The 20,179-nt window shown below is 41.7% G+C and overlaps 1 protein-coding gene across 1 annotated transcript; it reads left to right on the top strand.

Moving 5' to 3' along the window:
* Nucleotides 1–1,328: 1,328 nt before the first annotated feature.
* On the top strand, nucleotides 1,329–20,153 carry sack1fa (scaffolding CK1 anchoring protein Fa). Its single transcript, XM_087808433.1, has 5 exons — nucleotides 1,329–1,825; nucleotides 13,953–14,120; nucleotides 14,952–15,073; nucleotides 17,906–18,669; nucleotides 19,540–20,153. Exons 1-5 carry the CDS (start codon nucleotides 1,355–1,357, stop codon nucleotides 19,587–19,589), a joined length of 1,575 nt encoding a protein of 524 aa, XP_087664559.1. The 5' UTR covers nucleotides 1,329–1,354; the 3' UTR covers nucleotides 19,590–20,153.
* The last annotated feature ends 26 nt before the right edge of the window (nucleotides 20,154–20,179 follow it).

Genomic DNA, 20,179 nt, shown 5'->3' on the forward strand with positions numbered 1-20,179 from the left:
TCTTGATAGCTAACATTAGCATGGTAGCTAACATCAGCTTAATGGCTAACATCAGTCATCTGGATAGCTAACATTAGCATGGTGGCTAACATCAGCTTAATGGCTAACATCAGTCATCTTGATAGCTAACATTAGCATGGTAGCTAACATCAGCTTAATGGCTAACATCAGTCATCTTGATAGCTAACATTAGCATGGTAGCTAACATCAGCTTAATGGCTAACATCAGTCATCTTGATAGCTAACATTAGCATGGTTGCTAACATCAGCTTGATGGCTAACATCAGTCATCTTGATAGCTCACATTAGCATGGTAGCTAACATCAGCTTAATGGCTAACATCAGTCATCTTGATAGCTAACATTAGCATGGTAGCTAACATCAGCTTAATGGCTAACATCAGTCATCTTGATAGCTAACATTAGCATGGTAGCTAACATCAGCTTAATGGCTAACATCAGTCATCTTGATAGCTAACATTAGCATGGTAGCTAACATCAGCTTAATGGCTAACATCAGTCATCTGGATAGCTAACATTAGCATGGTAGCTAACATCAGCTTAATGGCTAACATCAGTCATCTTGATAGCTAACATTAGCATGGTAGCTAACATCAGCTTAATGGCTAACATCAGTCATCTGGATAGCTAACATTAGCATGGTAGCTAACATCAGCTTAATGGCTAACATCAGTCATCTTGATAGCTAACATTAGCATGGTAGCTAACATCAGCTTAATGGCTAACATCAGTCATCTGGATAGCTAACATCATTTAAAACAAAAAAAAATAACATTTAAAAACAAAAGACATAATGTTGATAAACTTTCTATGGTAGTCGACCCAAAAACATATTTTAAAAATAATTATAAATATAAATCCACTCTGCATTATAATTTGCTACTTATTGTTTAAATACTTTTAAAGATTATAGAGCTTATAAAAATAAAAAAAATAATGAAAGAAATGAAACGTTTGTTTTACGAGCGTGTAAACGTTCCAGTTCAAATAGTGACTCAGTGAAAATCATATGTTTGCAAATTGACTGTTGATCAGGTGAAATAATGAGTCACCTTCACCTGCACAGGTGACTCACGACACATCAACGGAATCGTACAGATTTGAAGTTGAAACGCATTTTTTTTAAAGGCGAAAATATAATTTAAATTGATTTGACTTTTATCTTGGGTTGCATTAACGACTTTCTTTACCGTGACATAACCGGAAGTCGTCCCACACGCACCTGTGGCTTGACGCTCCCAGGCCACGCCCCCCCTCCTCGGGTCCTACCTGCAGTCCTCACCTGGATCAGGTGTCCACAGTCGCCGCCGCCGCCGCACCAGGGACCAGGAGTCATGGCCGAGTCTCAGCTAGGGTGTCTGGACCAGGAGCACGTCAACGAGAAGGTCCCGGAGAGCAGCCCGGAGTTCTACTACAGCGAGGAGCAGCGGGCCGCCCTGGAGCGCCTGGTGCGCGCCGGGGACGCAGCCTTCAGGACCCGGCTCCAGGAGGACCAGACCCGGGACTTCCTGTCGGCCCGCGAGCTCAAGAGCATCCGCAAGACGTTCCAGGAGTACGACGCGGACAGCGACTCCGAGGCCGAGCAGGAGAAGTCCAAGGCGTCGTCCAGCGCGGACTCCGGGGTCCACTCCACCTACTGGCCGCAGATGTCCGACACCGAGGTGCCGTCCCTGGACATCGGCTGGCCCGGCAGCAGCGGCTTGTACAAGGGGGTGACCCGGGTGTCCGTGTTCACGCACCCGCCCAAAGAACCGGGTCCGCACATCAAGGAGGTCGTGAGGAGGCTGATCCAGGAGGCCCACAAGGTACCAGAACCGTCTGAGCAGAAGTGACATAAAATAAGTTTTATTTCTTTACGACCTTAACGTTTTTTATTTGATTCTCCAGAATTCAGTCTCAGTCAGCAGTTGCAAAAGAACACACTTTAATTTAATGATTTTAACTTTGACGTGTTTGAAAACGTTTTTACTGATGCACGCGATTGAAAAGTAGAAAAAAATGCAGCAAAAATAAAGATAAATTACACGATTTTCACCAGAAAACAAACGTAGTTTAGTTAGAAAATACAACCTGAATGTAAAAAAACAACCCAATATTCCTTTTATTCTAATTTATCGTTAAATAAACTCTAATAGTCCAAGCAGCCATAAAATAATGAGCAAAAAACATACGAAACATACAAAAAACAATAATAAAAAGTAGACTCAATTACGTTCTTCTACTTTTCTGCCATTTTATCCACTTTTAATTTTGTACTTTCTATGTTTTAATGATGTTTTAATGTCTTTTAATGAAGTTTTAATGTGTTTCAATGAAGTTTTAATGTGTTTTGTCCAGAAAGACGTCTTCAAATAACATATCATTATTATTATTATTATTATTATTATTATTATTATTATTATTATATAATAGAAGCGTAATGAGTAAAGTGATTGAAAAATACTGAGTATTAACTCAAATATCACAATAACACAGCAACCGATCCAGTTACATTTACTACAAAGTCTCTGTTTTTATTAAACATTTAAAGCGGGTCAGAACCAGCTCGTGTTGGAACGACGGTTGGCTGCTTGAGATCATGTGACCACAGGCCGAGACCCCCCGGAGTGCAGGTATCAGTTCCCGTCACTCCACGTGTTCCCGGGGTTCCCCGGGTTCCATGTTGGTTTGGACCGGTTCGGTCCTCCAGAACCAGTCCGTCGGCGTTTCTGGCGCAGGTTCAGCCGTCGAGTCGCGACACGTCGAGTGGAACCAATTAACCGAGGAAGCTGTAAAGTTCCGATCTTTAGCCGCCGGTGCTCGCAGGTCGACACTCGTCTGCCTGAGAATCTGACCTTTCAACTCTCACGCTGACCTGCGTGCCTCACATTCCATCAATCGGTCAAGTCTTGACCAGAACCTCCAGAACCTCAACATGAAGTTCTTCTCTTATAGTTTTTCATTATAATGAGCAGCAAACGTTTCTTCTACGATAGAAAACTGAACAAACAAGAAACTGCAACTTTGACTTTTGAAGTGTAAAAAAAATACACAAATAAAATAAACAATAACAATATTTTAAGGTTGTATGTTATGCAAATCTAAATATTATCTGTAATGATACCTGCCTGTTGATAATTTATATCCAAAAGTATCGATACCTTTGAAAATGAGTATCCTATCCGTATACAACATTTTAGTATTAGTACTTTTGTGAGTTTTGATACTTTTGTCATGCTAACATGCAAACATTTGGAAACAAACATTTAACTGCTTCGGTCAACATGCTGTCAAGCTAATGTTAGCTATCAAGCCTATGTTAGCCATCAAGCTTATGTTAGCTATCAGGCTTATGTTAGTTATCAAGCTAATGTTCGTTATCAAGCTTATCTTAGCTATAAAGCTGATGTTCGCTCTCAAGCTAATGTTAGGTATCAAGCTAATGTTAGCTATCAAGCTAATGTTAGCCATCAAGCTTATGTTAGCTATCAAGCTTATGTTAGTTATCAAGCTTATCTTAGCTATAAAGCTGATGTTCGCTCTCAAGCTAATGTTAGCTATCAAGCTAATGTTAGCTATCAAGCTTATGTTAGCTATTAAGCTTATGTTAGCTATAAAGCTGATGTTAACTATAAAGCTTATGTTAATTATAAAGCTAATTCTAGCTATCAAGCTAATGTAAGCTATCACGTTTATGTTAGCTATCAAGCTCAAGTTAGCTTTCAAGCTTATGTTAGCTATAAAGCTGATGTTAACTATAAAGCTAATGTTAACTATAAATCTAACGTTAGTAATAAAGCTAATGCTAGCTATCAAGCTAATGTTAGCTATCAAGTTTATGCTAGCTATCAAGCTAATGTTAGCTATCAAGTTTATGTTAGCTATCAAGCTCAAGTTAGCTTTCAAGCTGATGTTAACTATCAAACTAATGTTAGCTATCAAGCTAATGTTAGTTATTAAGCTTATGTTAGCTATCAAGCTAATGTTAGCTCTCAAATTCAACTTAGCTATGAAGCTAATGTTAGCTATCAAAGTAAAATTAGCTATCAAGCTAATGTTAGCTATCAAGCTAAAGTTAGCTATCAAGCTTATGTTAGCTATCAAGCTAAAGTTAGCTATCAAGCTAAAGTTACCCTAACGGCATCTTATCTAATGGCGAAACACGCTAAAGAAAACATTTTCAGTCAAGTTTGTAGTTTCAAAACAAAGAATTAGAAATAAAGCTAAAATAATATTTTTTTCTAAAGAATTTCTTGACTAATTAATGTCAGATGAATTGATAAAACTCCAAAAAGCATTTTCTCAAGCCACCCTCCAGTGCTAGCATTCTTGGTCTTATTAGCAAGCTATCTAGCATGCTCAGGAGATCACGACTTGATCAAAACATTAAAAAAAAAAAAAAAAGTCTCTTCTCAAATGTCGTGAGTAGAATCCTTCATCCCATTATGATTCATTCATCAACGAATCTCTTCACTCTATTGTTCCGAACTTAACCGTAAACAAACACCAGGAAAGACTTTGCCAGGCAGGTCTTAACAAGCTGACTCATCGAAAAACTTCAAGTTCATATCAAGACTTGCAGGAGAGCCGTGAGTCAGCCTCCTCCGACACCTCGAGACTCCGGCGAGGACGATAATCCCTCGAGCTTCGCCTCATTACTGGTCCGGCGGGCGACGAAGACGGCGGCGGCGGCGGCGGCGGTGTCAGGGTCGCGGCAGGATTGTGTCGACACTGGTTTGTTAACGAGTGTGTGAGTCACCTGTGTTTGTGACAACGGATCAAACATTCCCAGAAAACCAACAACGCGACCACCTTCGTGAGACGAGTCAATCGCCCGGTTCCATGACACCCCTGAGGGCTTATGGTTGTTCAGGGGTCATCAGGGTATCCCTGACGGAACCTCCACTGACGTCCTGGGTAAGACGTTAAACTGCGGACCTTAAGGCGGACCTTGACAAGTGTTCCGGCAGCTCGCTCCGAGCACCCCCCAAACAAACCCAGTCTTCGTCCCCTGTGGCGCCGCTGGAGAAGGCAGGCGCCCAAGTTTGCGGGTCTCAAGATAGCAACCTGTGGTCCACCCTAAACGAATTAAAGTAAAGGCTATCCGTGTCAGAACCAACGAGCTTCAACTGTTCTTAACGTAGCCCTACTCTAGTAGACTCCACTCGACTCAACCTACCTGCTCCACTCTGGTTCTAAGAAAGCAGAGCCGTCACTAAAAAGGTGACGTTTACGGACGGCCACTGTCAGGGGGGACGACGCGACTCCCTACATAAAAACCCTGCAAAAAACAGTATCAGATTCCGGTATGTCGGTCTGAAGAGTTGTTCTATGGTCCGTGGACATGGTCCTGACCCGTCTGATGGCCGTGTTTATTTGTCTTTGTAGTGCGTCCAAAACGACGGCAGCAGTGTTTCTGTACCGAGGTGGTAGCAGGTCTGGTTTTCCATGGTATCGTCTTGAGTCTCATACTATGATCCTCTAGTTGTACTCGGTTGAGTTTGCACCGTGGTTATGTCACATCCCCTGCAATGCTATGCTAATTAGCATCTTTGCTAAACTATGGTTGGGGGTTCTATTGCAGTTGTGTTTAGTGATCTACCGATCCACGCCAGGAGATCTGGTGATACTGAACAGAAGAATTTTCGTATAATACAGTTGGGTTTGTGATGCTTTGTGAAGTTCCTCAACGTTTGCTACTCATTATAATGACAGACTTTGACTTCGATTGTACTTTGTATGTTTGTGGCCTTGTTTTGGTACCAGCAGTGAAACATACTTCTGTTCAAATTGGACGCATTAAAATAAATTTAAGACCTGACATTTTGGGGTTTACTAGACGACGCAAGGACTTGAAACGAAAAAAAAAAAACGGTCTGAGTCCACGATTACGACTTGGAATCACAAGTTGCATACTTGCGTACTAAAACGTAGTATTTTTAGCACATAATTGCGTCTCAATTCTTAGTATGTGAAATGTAGTGCGCCATGCACACTCAATTGGCTCGTCGTTAAATAGTAGTACAAGAAGAAGCTGTCGCGTCATTTCCTGTTAGCACGTAGCGGCAGTTTTTGATTTGAGACATACTATCTGTGGAGGATTTGAGCACTAGCTAGTACGTACACTATCCTGATGCATACTAACCGCCAGTATAGTAACGGAAGTATGCGATTTGAGACACAGCATGAGGCTGAAGTCTGTCAAGAATGTACGCTAATGTTAGCGTTAGCACATTTGCACGTTAGCATGTCGAGGCTTTTATATCTCCGGGCGCGCTGAGATATTTCCAACATTTCTGAGACACTGGGAAAAAATGTGTTTGGCTCGTTTCTACGTTTCATCGTAAAAAAAACCGACTTCTCAACCTTCAAGGATTCCTAATCACTTGAAACACAACGTTCGTTTTCTGACACCAAGATCCTCACAAAAACGTTGCGCCGTCCGCAGGTACAGCAGGGAGTCGGTCTTTGGACGGACGAGCTAATCTTCGTTTATGGTCCGTTTACAGAAGCGACTGAAGGTCTTGACAGTGGAATTATCTGATAACATGCAGAGATAATCGCCCAGAGGTGTTTGAATCATCTGCTCAACTGCTGCCAAGTTTGAATAGCACCTGTGATATCTGCTGACACACACACACGCACACACACGCACACACACACACACGCACACACACACACACACAAAGTGAGAGGTTTCAGCAAGTGTCAAGTCAAATGTCAAACGTACTGTTTCTCACTCACCAGGTGACTTTTAATACTTTAAATACTCTCAGAAGGTTTTAATGTGAACTTTATCGAGATCCTCTGTTGACGCTGCGCACACAGACAGCGTGTTTTTTTTGTTTTGTTTTTACGGCACGAGCCAACAATGTGACAAAAACATTCTCGCTGTCGTTTGATGACTGGTTTGGAAACGACATCTAAAGATAATTAAATATAAATTCATTTCTCAGTTACTATTATTAAAATACACAATTGAAATGACTCAGAAAACATTAATGCCTTTATTTATTTGTTATTTTCTGAATTAGGGAAGAAATCTTGTTTAATCAAACTTATTAAGTTGTTTGATTATTATATACAAACATAATTTATAATAATAGCTGTAGAATTGATTAAAAAAAATGATCTTTGAGTCAATTTGTCCGAATTAAATTGTCAATGTCTGAAGTTATTCAAGATAATGGAGAACCTTTGACTGTGACTCACCTGATCAGACATGAGTACTCAAACCAAGAAGATTAATTTTGATCTGTTTGTCAACAAACAGGACTTTTATTATTGACTTCTTGCTGTGGCACGACTCGAAACAAGTCTTTCTAACTCACCTTCTAACTCACCTTCTAACTCACTTTCTAACTCACCTTCTAACTCACTTTCTAACTCACTTTCTAACTCACTTTCTAACTCACCTTCTAACTCACTTTCTAACTCACCTTCTAACTCACTTGCTAACTCACTTTCTAACTCACCTTCTAACTCACTTTCTAACTCACTTTCTAACTCACTTTCTAACTCACTTTCTAACTCACCTTCTAACTCACTTTCTAACTCACTTTCTAACTCACTTTCTAACTCACTTTCTAACTCACCTTCTAACTCACCTTCTAACTCACTTTCTAACTCACTTTCTAACTCACTATCTAACTCACTTTCTAACTCACTTTCTAACTCACTTTCTAACTCACCTTCTAACTCACTTTCTAACTCACTTTCTAACTCACCTTCTAACTCACCTTCTAACTCACTTTCTAACTCACTTTCTAACTCACTTTCTAACTCACCTTCTAACTCACTTTCTAACTCACTTTCTAACTCACTTTCTAACTCACCTTCTAACTCACTTTCTAACTCACTTTCTAACTCACTTTCTAACTCACTTTCTAACTCACCTTCTAACTCACCTTCTAACTCACTTTCTAACTCACTTTCTAACTCACCTTCTAACTCACTTTCTAACTCACCTTCTAACTCACTTTCTAACTCACCTTCTAACTCACTTTCTAACTCACCTTCTAACTCACCTTCTAACTCACTTTCTAACTCACTTTCTAACTCACCTTCTAACTCACCTTCTAACTCACTTTCTAACTCACTTTCTAACTCACCTTCTAACTCACTTTCTAACTCACCTTCTAACTCACTTTCTAACTCACTTTCTAACTCACTTTCTAACTCACTTTCTAACTCACCTTCTAACTCACCTTCTAACTCACTTTCTAACTCACTTTCTAAGTCACCTTCTAACTCACCTTCTAACTCACCTTCTAACTCACCTTCTAACTCACTTTCTAACTCACCTTCTAACTCACTTTCTAACTCACTTTCTAACTCACTATCTAACTCACCTTCTAACTCACTTTCTAACTCACTTTCTAACTCACTATCTAACTCACCTTCTAACTCACCTTCTAACTCACTTTCTAACTCACCTTCTAACTCACTTTCTAACTCACAGTCTAACTCACCTTCTAACTCACTTTCTAACTCACCTTCTAACTCACCTTCTAACTCACCTTCTAACTCACTTTCTAACTCACCTTCTAACTCACCTTCTAACTCACTTTCTAACTCACTTTCTAACTCACCTTCTAACTCACTTTCTAACTCACTTTCTAACTCACCTTCTAACTCACTTTCTAACTCACCTTCTAACTCACCTTCTAACTCACTTTCTAACTCACTTTCTAACTCACCTTCTAACTCACTTTCTAACTCACTTTCTAACTCACCTTCTAACTCACCATCTAACTCACCTTCTAACTCACTTTCTAACTCACTTTCTAACTCACTATCTAACTCACCTTCTAACTCACCTTCTAACTCACCTTCTAACTCACTTTCTAACTCACTTTCTAACTCACCTTCTAACTCACCATCTAACTCACCTTCTAACTCACTTTCTAACTCACCTTCTAACTCACTTTCTAACTCACCTTCTAACTCACTTTCTAACTCACTTTCTAACTCACTTTCTAACTCACCTTCTAACTCACTTTCTAACTCACTTTCTAACTCACCTTCTAACTCACCATCTAACTCACCTTCTAACTCACTTTCTAACTCACTTTCTAACTCACTATCTAACTCACCTTCTAACTCACCTTCTAACTCACTTTCTAACTCACCTTCTAACTCACCATCTAACTCACCTTCTAACTCACTTTCTAACTCACTTTCTAACTCACTTTCTAACTCACCTTCTAACTCACCTTCTAACTCACCTTCTAACTCACTTTCTAACTCACTTTCTAACTCACTTTCTAACTCACCTTCTAACTCGCCTTCTAACTCACTTTCTAACTCACTTTCTAACTCACCTTCTAACTCACCTTCTAACTCACTTTCTAACTCACTTTCTAACTCACCTTCTAAGTCACCTTCTAACTCACTTTCTAACTCACTTTCTAACTCACCTTCTAACTCACCTTCTAACTCACTTTCTAACTCACTTTCTAACTCACCTTCTAACTCACCTTCTAACTCACTTTCTAACTCACTTTCTAACTCACCTTCTAAGTCACCTTCTAACTCACCTTCTAACTCACCTTCTAACTCACTTTCTAACTCACTTTCTAACTCACCTTCTAACTCACCTTCTAACTCACCTTCTAACTCACTTTCTAAGTCACCTTCTAACTCACTTTCTAAGTCACCTTCTAACTCACCTTCTAACTCACTTTCTAACTCACTTTCTAAGTCACTTTCTAACTCACCTTCTAACTCACCTTCTAACTCACTTTCTAACTCACCTTCTAACTCACTTTCTAAGTCACTTTCTAACTCACTTTCTAACTCACCTTCTAACTCACTTTCTAACTCACCTTCTAACTCACTTTCTAACTCACTTTCTAACTCACTTTCTAACTCACTTTCTAACTCACCTTCTAACTCACCTTCTAACTCACCTTCTAACTCACTTTCTAACTCACCTTCTAACTCACTTTCTAACTCACTTTCTAACTCACTTTCTAACTCACTTTCTAACTCACCTTCTAACTCACCTTCTAACTCACCTTCTAACTCACTTTCTAACTCACCTTCTAACTCACCTTCTAACTCACTTTCTAACTCACTTTCTAACTCACTTTCTAACTCACCTTCTAACTCACCTTCTAACTCACCTTCTAACTCACCTTCCAACTCACTTTCTAAGTCACTTTCTAACTCACCTTCTAACTCACCTTCTAACTCACTTTCTAACTCACCTTCTAACTCACTTTCTAAGTCACTTTCTAACTCACTTTCTAACTCACTTTCTAACTCACCTTCTAACTCACCTTCTAACTCACCTTCTAACTCACCTTCCAACTCACTTTCTAAGTCACTTTCTAACTCACCTTCTAACTCACCTTCTAACTCACTTTCTAACTCACTTTCTAACTCACTTTCTAACTCACCTTCTAACTCACCTTCTAACTCACCTTCTAACTCACTTTCTAACTCACTTTCTAACTCACTTTCTAACTCACCTTCTAACTCGCCTTCTAACTCACTTTCTAACTCACTTTCTAACTCACCTTCTAACTCACCTTCTAACTCACTTTCTAACTCACTTTCTAACTCACCTTCTAAGTCACCTTCTAACTCACTTTCTAACTCACTTTCTAACTCACCTTCTAACTCACCTTCTAACTCACTTTCTAACTCACTTTCTAACTCACCTTCTAACTCACCTTCTAACTCACTTTCTAACTCACTTTCTAACTCACCTTCTAAGTCACCTTCTAACTCACCTTCTAACTCACCTTCTAACTCACTTTCTAACTCACTTTCTAACTCACCTTCTAACTCACCTTCTAACTCACCTTCTAACTCACTTTCTAAGTCACCTTCTAACTCACTTTCTAAGTCACCTTCTAACTCACCTTCTAACTCACTTTCTAACTCACTTTCTAAGTCACTTTCTAACTCACCTTCTAACTCACCTTCTAACTCACTTTCTAACTCACCTTCTAACTCACTTTCTAAGTCACTTTCTAAGTCACTTTCTAACTCACCTTCTAACTCACTTTCTAACTCACCTTCTAACTCACTTTCTAACTCACTTTCTAACTCACTTTCTAACTCACTTTCTAACTCACCTTCTAACTCACCTTCTAACTCACCTTCTAACTCACTTTCTAACTCACCTTCTAACTCACTTTCTAACTCACTTTCTAACTCACTTTCTAACTCACTTTCTAACTCACCTTCTAACTCACCTTCTAACTCACCTTCTAACTCACTTTCTAACTCACCTTCTAACTCACCTTCTAACTCACTTTCTAACTCACTTTCTAACTCACTTTCTAACTCACCTTCTAACTCACCTTCTAACTCACCTTCTAACTCACCTTCCAACTCACTTTCTAAGTCACTTTCTAACTCACCTTCTAACTCACCTTCTAACTCACTTTCTAACTCACCTTCTAACTCACTTTCTAAGTCACTTTCTAACTCACTTTCTAACTCACTTTCTAACTCACCTTCTAACTCACCTTCTAACTCACCTTCTAACTCACCTTCCAACTCACTTTCTAAGTCACTTTCTAACTCACCTTCTAACTCACCTTCTAAGTCACTTTCTAACTCACCTTCTAACTCACTTTCTAACTCACCTTCTAACTCACCTTCTAACTCACCTTCTAACTCACTTTCTAACTCACTTTCTAACTCACCTTCTAAGTCACCTTCTAACTCACCTTCTAACTCACCTTCTAACTCACTTTCTAACTCACTTTCTAACTCACCTTCTAACTCACCTTCTAACTCACCTTCTAACTCACCTTCTAACTCACTTTCTAAGTCACCTTCTAACTCACCTTCTAACTCACTTTCTAACTCACTTTCTAACTCACTTTCTAACTCACCTTCTAACTCACCTTCTAACTCACTTTCTAACTCACCTTCTAACTCACTTTCTAAGTCACTTTCTAACTCACTTTCTAACTCACCTTCTAACTCACTTTCTAACTCACCTTCTAACTCACTTTCTAAGTCACTTTCTAACTCACTTTCTAACTCACTTTCTAACTCACCTTCTAACTCACCTTCTAACTCACCTTCTAACTCACTTTCTAACTCACCTTCTAACTCACTTTCTAACTCACTTTCTAACTCACTTTCTAACTCACTTTCTAAGTCACTTTCTAACTCACCTTCTAACTCACCTTCTAAGTCACCTTCTAAGTCACTTTCTAACTCACTTTCTAAGTCACTTTCTAACTCACTTTCTAACTCACTTTCTAACTCACCTTCTAACTCACCTTCTAACTCACCTTCCAACTCACTTTCTAAGTCACTTTCTAACTCACCTTCTAACTCACCTTCTAACTCACTTTCTAACTCACCTTCTAACTCACTTTCTAAGTCACTTTCTAACTCACTTTCTAACTCACCTTCTAACTCACCTTCTAACTCACCTTCTAACTCACCTTCCAACTCACTTTCTAAGTCACTTTCTAACTCACCTTCTAACTCACCTTCTAAGTCACCTTCTAAGTCACCTTCTAACTCACTTTCTAACTCACCTTCTAACTCACCTTCTAACTCACCTTCTAAGTCACCTTCTAAGTCACCTTCTAACTCACTTTCTAACTCACCTTCTAACTCACCTTCTAACTCACCTTCTAAGTCACCTTCTAAGTCACCTTCTAACTCACCTTCTAACTCACCTTCTAACTCACCTTCTAACTCACCTTCTAACTCACCTTCTAACTCACCTTCTAACTCACCTTCTAACTCACCTTCTAACTCACCTTCTAACTCACTTTCTAACTCACCTTCTAACTCACCTTCTAACTCCGTAAACACTTGCACAACAACGCACTTGATCTCACTCCCTCTCATTGAACTCATCCACCATCGCTCTTGACCAGATGCTACTATTCTGGAGGCTCCAGGTTAGAACCAGCAACCGTGAGAGTTCAGACGCACACGAAGGTAAACAAAGAGCGACAATACGAAGGAGTCGAGTGACAGGAAGGCGTGGTTGGCAGCGAGAGTCGAAGACGATACAAAAACTCAATGGTTTGTCGGCACAATAGACGATGTTGCGGCGGTTGTAGCGACTCGCCTGGGCTGGAATAACAAGTTACGGGTTTAATGGTTATTGTCGCAGTGAGCGCGACGTGGCGTGTTGACTCTCGTCAGCTGCAGGATCACAAGGCGTGACGCGTCCAGCGGACCTGAACCGGCGGGAGCCTGGAGAAAGTCCAGAGATCGAGAGCCTCCCATGTAACCCCGTGATGGAGGCACAGTCATAATGACAAGAGATAGAAAGTAGAACAAAAACCTCAGAAAAAATACTTATGAAGGGCGAAAGAAAATATCAATACTTTTATGAACAATACTGTATCAATATTCAACAGCAATGAATAGCTATTAAGATTTTTTTTTTAAATATTTTATCATAGTTCTTTAATTAATTATATATATATAAAAAAAAGGGTGTATCAAATTAAATTTTTTGACGGCAGTGTTTGTCCATTGTTGTATTGCAATTAAACCGCCGGCCACTAGATGGCAGCAGTCATTACATCCTCTGTCGCCGAAGGAACAATTCAACCCCCGGCGATGACTGAGGACCAGAGGATACAGTCGAGTCCAGCGGCTTTAAAAGCGATGTATTTTTGGAGTTTGCGTAACTTAGGGAACGATTTCGGGGGACACTGAACTTTTGTGATACCTCGTGATGGTTTCACTCTCTTGTGGTTGAATTTATAAAACTAAAAGCCAACTATGGAGTGGACTGTATCCTCTTGTCCTCAGTCATCGCAGGGATCTTGCAAGATTTCACTGTTCCTTTAGCTATTGAGGGACGTAATGACTGCTGCCATCTAGTGGCCCGGAAGTTTAACTGTTACTAAAGTATCTTAATATATCGTACTGTTGTACTGTGATCGTATCAATAAATTCTTCACCATACAAGGCTCCTCCACCTTCGCTAACACGACGATGTTCCCTCAGGTCGTGGCCATCGTCATGGACCTCATCACGGACCTCCAGATCCTCCAGGACCTGCTGGACGCCTCGTCCAGACGCGGGGTGGCCGTCTACGCCGTGCTGGAGGAGCGAGGCGTCCCCTACTTCCTGGACATGTGCGGTCGCCTGCAGGTCAACGCCGTTCATCTACGGGTGAGCGCCACGACTCGCCGCCGCGTCTGCTTCCCCCTGTTTTCTATCATGACAAGACTTGGAGGAGCTGATCCGCATCCCTTAACCTTCGTGTTTTCTCTGGGTCAGGGGTGACCAGAAAGCCAGAAAACAAATGTGTTTGTGGTATCCCTAGTGTTGTCTCTGGGTCAAGGTGACACACAACTCAACACAGGGGATACCACAAACACATTTGTTTTCGGGTCTTCATGTCACCTTGATGCTGAGATAAGCAGCTCTCACTGAGAACTTAGTCTCACTCAGTCTAAAAATCATAGAAAAAAAAGTTTTTCAAAAATCAGTAAAAACCCAAAATCCAGCTTCTGTCAACAAACGTTTAAGTAAATAAATATTGACTGAGTAAATAAGAACTAAATATTCAAACTATTTCTTGAGAAGGAACTTCAGTCGCCTCGAGCGGGCTTTTTAAGAGATGAAGGTCACATCGCAAACATCTAATCTCCGACATCTCAACCTGGTTACCCGGGGAGCTGGGACACGCCGCCGTCATCCGATCCGGCCGTGAAAGGCCATTTTTCAGAGCGGCCGGCTCCGTTACTCTTACTTCTTACAAATGGCCTGAGAACCGAAGCGAAGGGTGTAACCTGAAGCTCCGTGGCGGCCCGGGGATCCTCCTCCCAGTGTGTCCACATCTTTTCTTTCTCTTTCTTTTCTCATCTTCCCCTTAAGTAAACTCATGTGACTCTTGTTTTTCCGCTTCACTTCCGTCGCGAGGCCGCTTTTCGAAACTGGGTCGCCGTCGTCGTCATGAGTGTTTGGTTTGTTTGGTCAGCGCCGCTGTTGTCTCCGCAGAACCTGCGCGTGAGAATGGTCCGAGGCGCCGGACTCGCGCTCGCCTTCGGGAAACTGCCCGGAAGTCTGTGCTCCAAGTACATGCTGGTGGACGGAGAGAAGGTGATGTTCGGCTCCTACAGGTGAGTCCAGGTGGAGACTCAAGCTGACGTCGAAGTCTTAGACCAGAGGTGTCAATCAAGGCCCCGCCCACTGAAAACGCTTTGTTTTTCTGGAGATGAACTCTTGTTGATCATAACCACGCCCACTCTGCTGTTAGAGGTTTGTCACTGCCCGTCATAAATCCCGGAAGTCTCCACCTCCAAGGGACTCGTTGTATAAACAAAGCAGGGCGTGATTACAGCTGGCTGGAGGAGGAGTGAAGCCATTATTACGTCATAGTGGACTCTCGTAACCTCTTGTTTGTCCAGATTTTAGAGCCACTTTGTAAAGTAATAAGTGGAAAACATGGTCATGATGAGGAACTTACTGCATCTTTGAGAGAAGAACATTTACAACGGGTCAGGAGAGTTGGAGTTTAAAGCGTGAGAGACGGAGATCTGAAAAAAAGGGATTGTGGACTTAGTCCCGGACTTCTCTAGCAGACCCTGCAGGGGTGGGATAGTTTGCCCGAGGCATCTCATCGCAAGACACAGGAAAGAAGGTTTTTTTTTTTGATTTTTCGATGGACGGACGTCGGCATAATATTCACGGATAAAAGCAGTAAAAGTTTTTAAAAATGTCACTATTTTAAATGTTTTAAATCGAAGTAAACCTTTAAAATAGTGAAACTAATGACGTGTCAAGAGTTACATCAGAGAAAATTCCAAATTTGTTTCAAAAACAAACCACTTTTCAGAGAGTAATAGTAGCTGCAAAATCATCAAAATGAGTGTTTTCGACGTTAGCCCGACGCGAGAGTTGAGACGCAGTCGAGAAGAACAAAAAATCATTAACCACGTAAAGACTCTTCAGGCCGTGATTAACAAGAACGTTCTTTATTGACTCGACTCGTCCGCTCGTAACTGCCGACGCGTTACGAGCTTCCTGAGGTCAAACTTCACGTGACAGTAAATGTGACAGCTCGACAAGTAAAGATTGACAGGAAGGATTCAGGATGAGGACGAGTGTTTACCGAGGAAACAAGAAGAAAAAAGAACAGAGGAAACAAACAACCAGCAGCAAGTAAGACCAAAAATCAACTGGAGAAGCACCAACAGCGCAGAGACCTCTGCCAAGCAGCTCTTTTACACTAATTACCTTTTTAATATCTTCATTTAGTTCATCTCTTTATTTTTATGGCATATTACATATAGTTGCCAGCAGGTGGCAGAAAAGTTCTAGAGCTCAAACTGCAGCATGTTATTCACCTTCATATTTCTTGTGGATCCAGATGGTAATTTGGAACACCAACGAAAATATGTAAATTGTCTTGTCTTTGTATTCAAAATTGTTTTTTAAATTTTCGATTTCGAATAAAGTCAAACACTTTTAAGTAGGAGTTTGTATGTATGGTTTACTCCGGGCACTCCATTTTCCTCCCACAGTCCTCCTTGGCAGAGGTAATAATAAAAAGGGGAAAATTAACTTACAACCTTCATTCATTAATTTTCTGTTCTGCTTAAACTGTAGTCCATCCAAGTTTCTTCAGGCAAGAGGCGGGGGACACCCTGGACAGGATGCAAGTCTGTCGCAGACACACACAAAGACACACAACCATTCACACACACATTCTTACCTCCATCCAATTCCCCAAGTTCCCAATCAACCTCTGTTTGTTTTTGGACTGTGGGAGGAAACTGGAGTGCCCGGAGTAAATCATACATACAAACTCCACACAGAAAAGTCACTAGTTGCCTCCCTACCCGACATGGAGGCGATCGCACTAACCACTGCGCCACCGTGCACGCCTAACTTGCAATGTATCGCAATTCTCGACCTGATGACAGTCAAGTCTGACATTGAAAGATAAATCCTGTATCTCCCTTTGTGTATTCAAGTCTTTCAAAACCAGAGTGAGTTTTTTTTGGCCAGCAGAGTTTTTTCTCCCGTTCCCGCTGGTCGGAGGTTAAACGCCGACTCTTTTGGAGTGCGGCTGCGTGGTCGTGGAGCGCCGAGAGGGCCACTCGAAGCGATGAAAACATTTTTATTCCAGGCAGCGGTGAGAACCATGTGGGTCACACGGATCACAAACACCAAAGTGAGCCGATGAAGAGGAGACGCTGTGTCAATGTTTGTGGAGAAGAGGCTGCGAATGACGGGAGGAATGGACGTCAAACACCGACAGTTGCTCGACTACCTTCGCTGCCTCATTACGATGAAGACGATCCACGAGACGGCAGCTTGTGTTGATCAAAAGTGTTGCCAAGCACAGCACCTTTAGGGAGGTTAAACCCGCTCGGCCATCTGAGCGACTCCACCAAGAATACATCCTTAAGGTTTATTTATTTGTGCACAAAATATCGAACAAACCGGACGGACTTAAGTGTATTCCTTAACCCTTGGGGTCAAGGTGACCAAGTGGGTCAAGGGTCAAGTAGAACCCACAGATAACGCAAGGGATACCACAAGCACATTTGCCAAAAAGCCCTTAATGTGTTAATCCTGCACTTGGGTTTCAGGTGATTCCATCAATGAGCCAAAAACTGTGAGTAGTCAACCTTTAAAGAAAGGCTTAAGGCTGGACTTGGGTCCAAGTGGAGAGGTAGTCCCGGACTTCTCTGGCAGACCCTGCAGGGGTGGGACCATTTGCCAGAGGCAACTCTGCGCGAAGAGACAGGAAAAAGGAGTCTTTCGAGGCGGTCTCAGTGTTTCATGGTTCTGTTGTGATTGCCCAAGAAGTAGGATCTCACTACCGTTGCCTGGGCATGACCTTGACGGGAAGCTTACGCTAGTGTTGAAATGTGACATTTATTCGTAGAATGTTAAAATGTACGCGTGACTCCTGATGGACAACGTTTGTTTCTTCTCCCTAGCTTCACCTGGACCTCCTCTCGAATGGACCGGAACACCATCACCGTCATGTCGGGACAGATCGTCGACTTTTTCGACAACGACTTCCGGGAGTTGTACGCCGTGTCGGATCCGGTCGACCTCTACAGGGAGTTCAACATCACCAAGCCGCCTCTGCCGCCGCCGGTCCGGATACCCAAAGTAGAACCTGTCCGGGCCCCGCCCGTGTCCACGTCTCGCTTCCAGGTGTCGGTCGGGGACTCCAGGCAGGTCGACATGAAGGTCCCTGCGCACAAGTATCACAATCCAAAGTACTCGTTAGTTTTCGGGAACAGTATACCGAGAACACAATCCCTTCAGGACTTGTCTACGGTGAGGGACTCGCTAGAAGTCAAGTTGGACGAGAGGAAGGAACAGAACATTAGTCTGGAGAAGCCGGTGCCAGACGCCCCGGTGACGCCCAGCTCACCTGCAGAGGGCAACGACACGGAAGGTGCGGCGAAGAAGGTGGACATTGCAAAGAAACAACGTAGTTCCTTCCGGCACTTCCTGAAAAGTCGAGCCGCCCATCAGAGTCCAGAGACAATCGAGGAGGGTGTGGTCAGTCCCGCCGCTTCACCTCCAAATCAAAGAGTTCCGGAAACGAACGGCGTTGCAAAACACGAGCCCGAAGACTCGTTTGATAGTAACGAGAAACTGGCTTCGATCAAATTCAGACCCAAGAAACCCTTAAAACCGATCCAGAGGAGTATGTCGATGCAGATCCTCAACACGGGAGACGAAGACGGTACGAACAAGTTTCCTTAAACACCTCTTTAAATATTTTCATGCCAGGGGAAAACATTTGGTTGACTTGATTCTAAAGCAAGGCGGTGCTAAATGATGTGCTAACACTGCTTAGTAACATAGGCAAATAATAATATTGTAAAAACTTTGCTAACAATGCTAGCTAACATAGGCTAATTATAATATAGTACACAAATGATGTGCACCAATGCTAGCTTACATAGACTTTTTATAATATAGTACAAAAACAATGTCGCAAAACTGTTAGCTGAGAAAGGCTAGATATAATAAAGTACAAAAACTCTGTGCTGACACTGCTAGCTAAGATTGGCTTATCTAGCATGTGATGTGAAAGTAAATTTGCAAAAGTTTAAAGTGAAAATGTGTTAATTTTGTCCATGTATACTAGCATAGCTTATGAAAGAAAAAATGTGGCAGATTAGAAACAAAAAAGAACTTGAAAAAAATGGAAATAGAAAAATAAAAATGGTCGTAAAGCTATTATGGCTATCAAAAGCTACCAATAAAACCTGAAAAAACAAGATTAGCATTTAGATGTGCAGGCTAGGTTGCTAATGCAGATGAAAAAATATGTACAAACCACTAAAGTTGAACCACTACTGAAGTTTAAATGTAGAAAATAAAGAAAACTACTGGAGTTAGCAGAAGCTAAAATCGGCTAACATCAGCGATGTGAAGGGAAGCTAATATTAGCTTTAGCGAGAGGTAACGTAGCGAGTCAAACAGATGATGTCAACACAACACGAACGCAAAAAGAGCTTTTAAAACATGATGATGCGCTTCAGCTCCAACAACATCGGGTGAAACTGTTTCTCTCTTGACTTTCGTTTGTTTGTGTTCCTGCCAACAGGATTCAGAAACCGTCGGCGACTACAGAAGAAAAACTGCATCCAGTCTTGACGAGAGCCCGGAAAGTCAAACAGCACCCACGAGACGCCGCCGTGCATCATGGGAGCTGGTGTCATCACGGTCAACACGGTGATGTTTGCGCCTGTCACGGCCTGGGAACTGATGTGAGCCGCGTGATGACATCACGACGGCCGGTCGCCACGGAGACGGGCGGCGTGACGGCGCCTGATGTCGACTGAAGTTTTGTTTTTGGGTGTTTCACGTTCGTCTGAAGCGTCTTGAGGAGGAATCGGCGGAATTATTCCCAACAAATATTTTGACAAATGTTTTCTACTCCTTTTAATAACGGTATCGTTTCAGAGTAAAATACCAAAGTGTCCGTCACATGTCAAAACAGACTTTTGGAACCAACATTTCAAATTTGAATTGACTTCTATCTTAATCATTTTTTTAAATTTTTCTTCTGTTTTTAATCTTAAATTGTGGTTTTGTTTTAAATCATTTACCGTCATTTCGCTGTATTTTCCTCGGTAATGCTTCGGTTCGATCGACACTCACATGAAATGAAAAAATGTGAATCAAGAAGAAACTTTGTTAAATAAAAAATAAAAAATATTTCTGCCGTGTTTGCTAAAAAGAAG

The sequence above is a fragment of the Callionymus lyra genome, chromosome 15, assembly GCF_982586985.1.
Source record: "Callionymus lyra chromosome 15, fCalLyr1.hap1.1, whole genome shotgun sequence".
Lineage (NCBI taxonomy): Eukaryota > Metazoa > Chordata > Actinopteri > Syngnathiformes > Callionymidae > Callionymus > Callionymus lyra.

Excerpts from the sequence above, each read along its gene's own strand:
- sack1fa (XM_087808433.1), top strand. The coding sequence starts at position 1,355 with ATGGCCGAGTCTCAGCTAGGGTGTCTGGACCAGGAGCACGTCAACGAG. Across the intron at positions 15,074-17,905 it reads GTGATGTTCGGCTCCTACAG|CTTCACCTGGACCTCCTCTC; the intron begins GTGAGTCCAGGT and ends TCTTCTCCCTAG. Across the intron at positions 18,670-19,539 it reads CAACACGGGAGACGAAGACG|GATTCAGAAACCGTCGGCGA; the intron begins GTACGAACAAGT and ends TCCTGCCAACAG.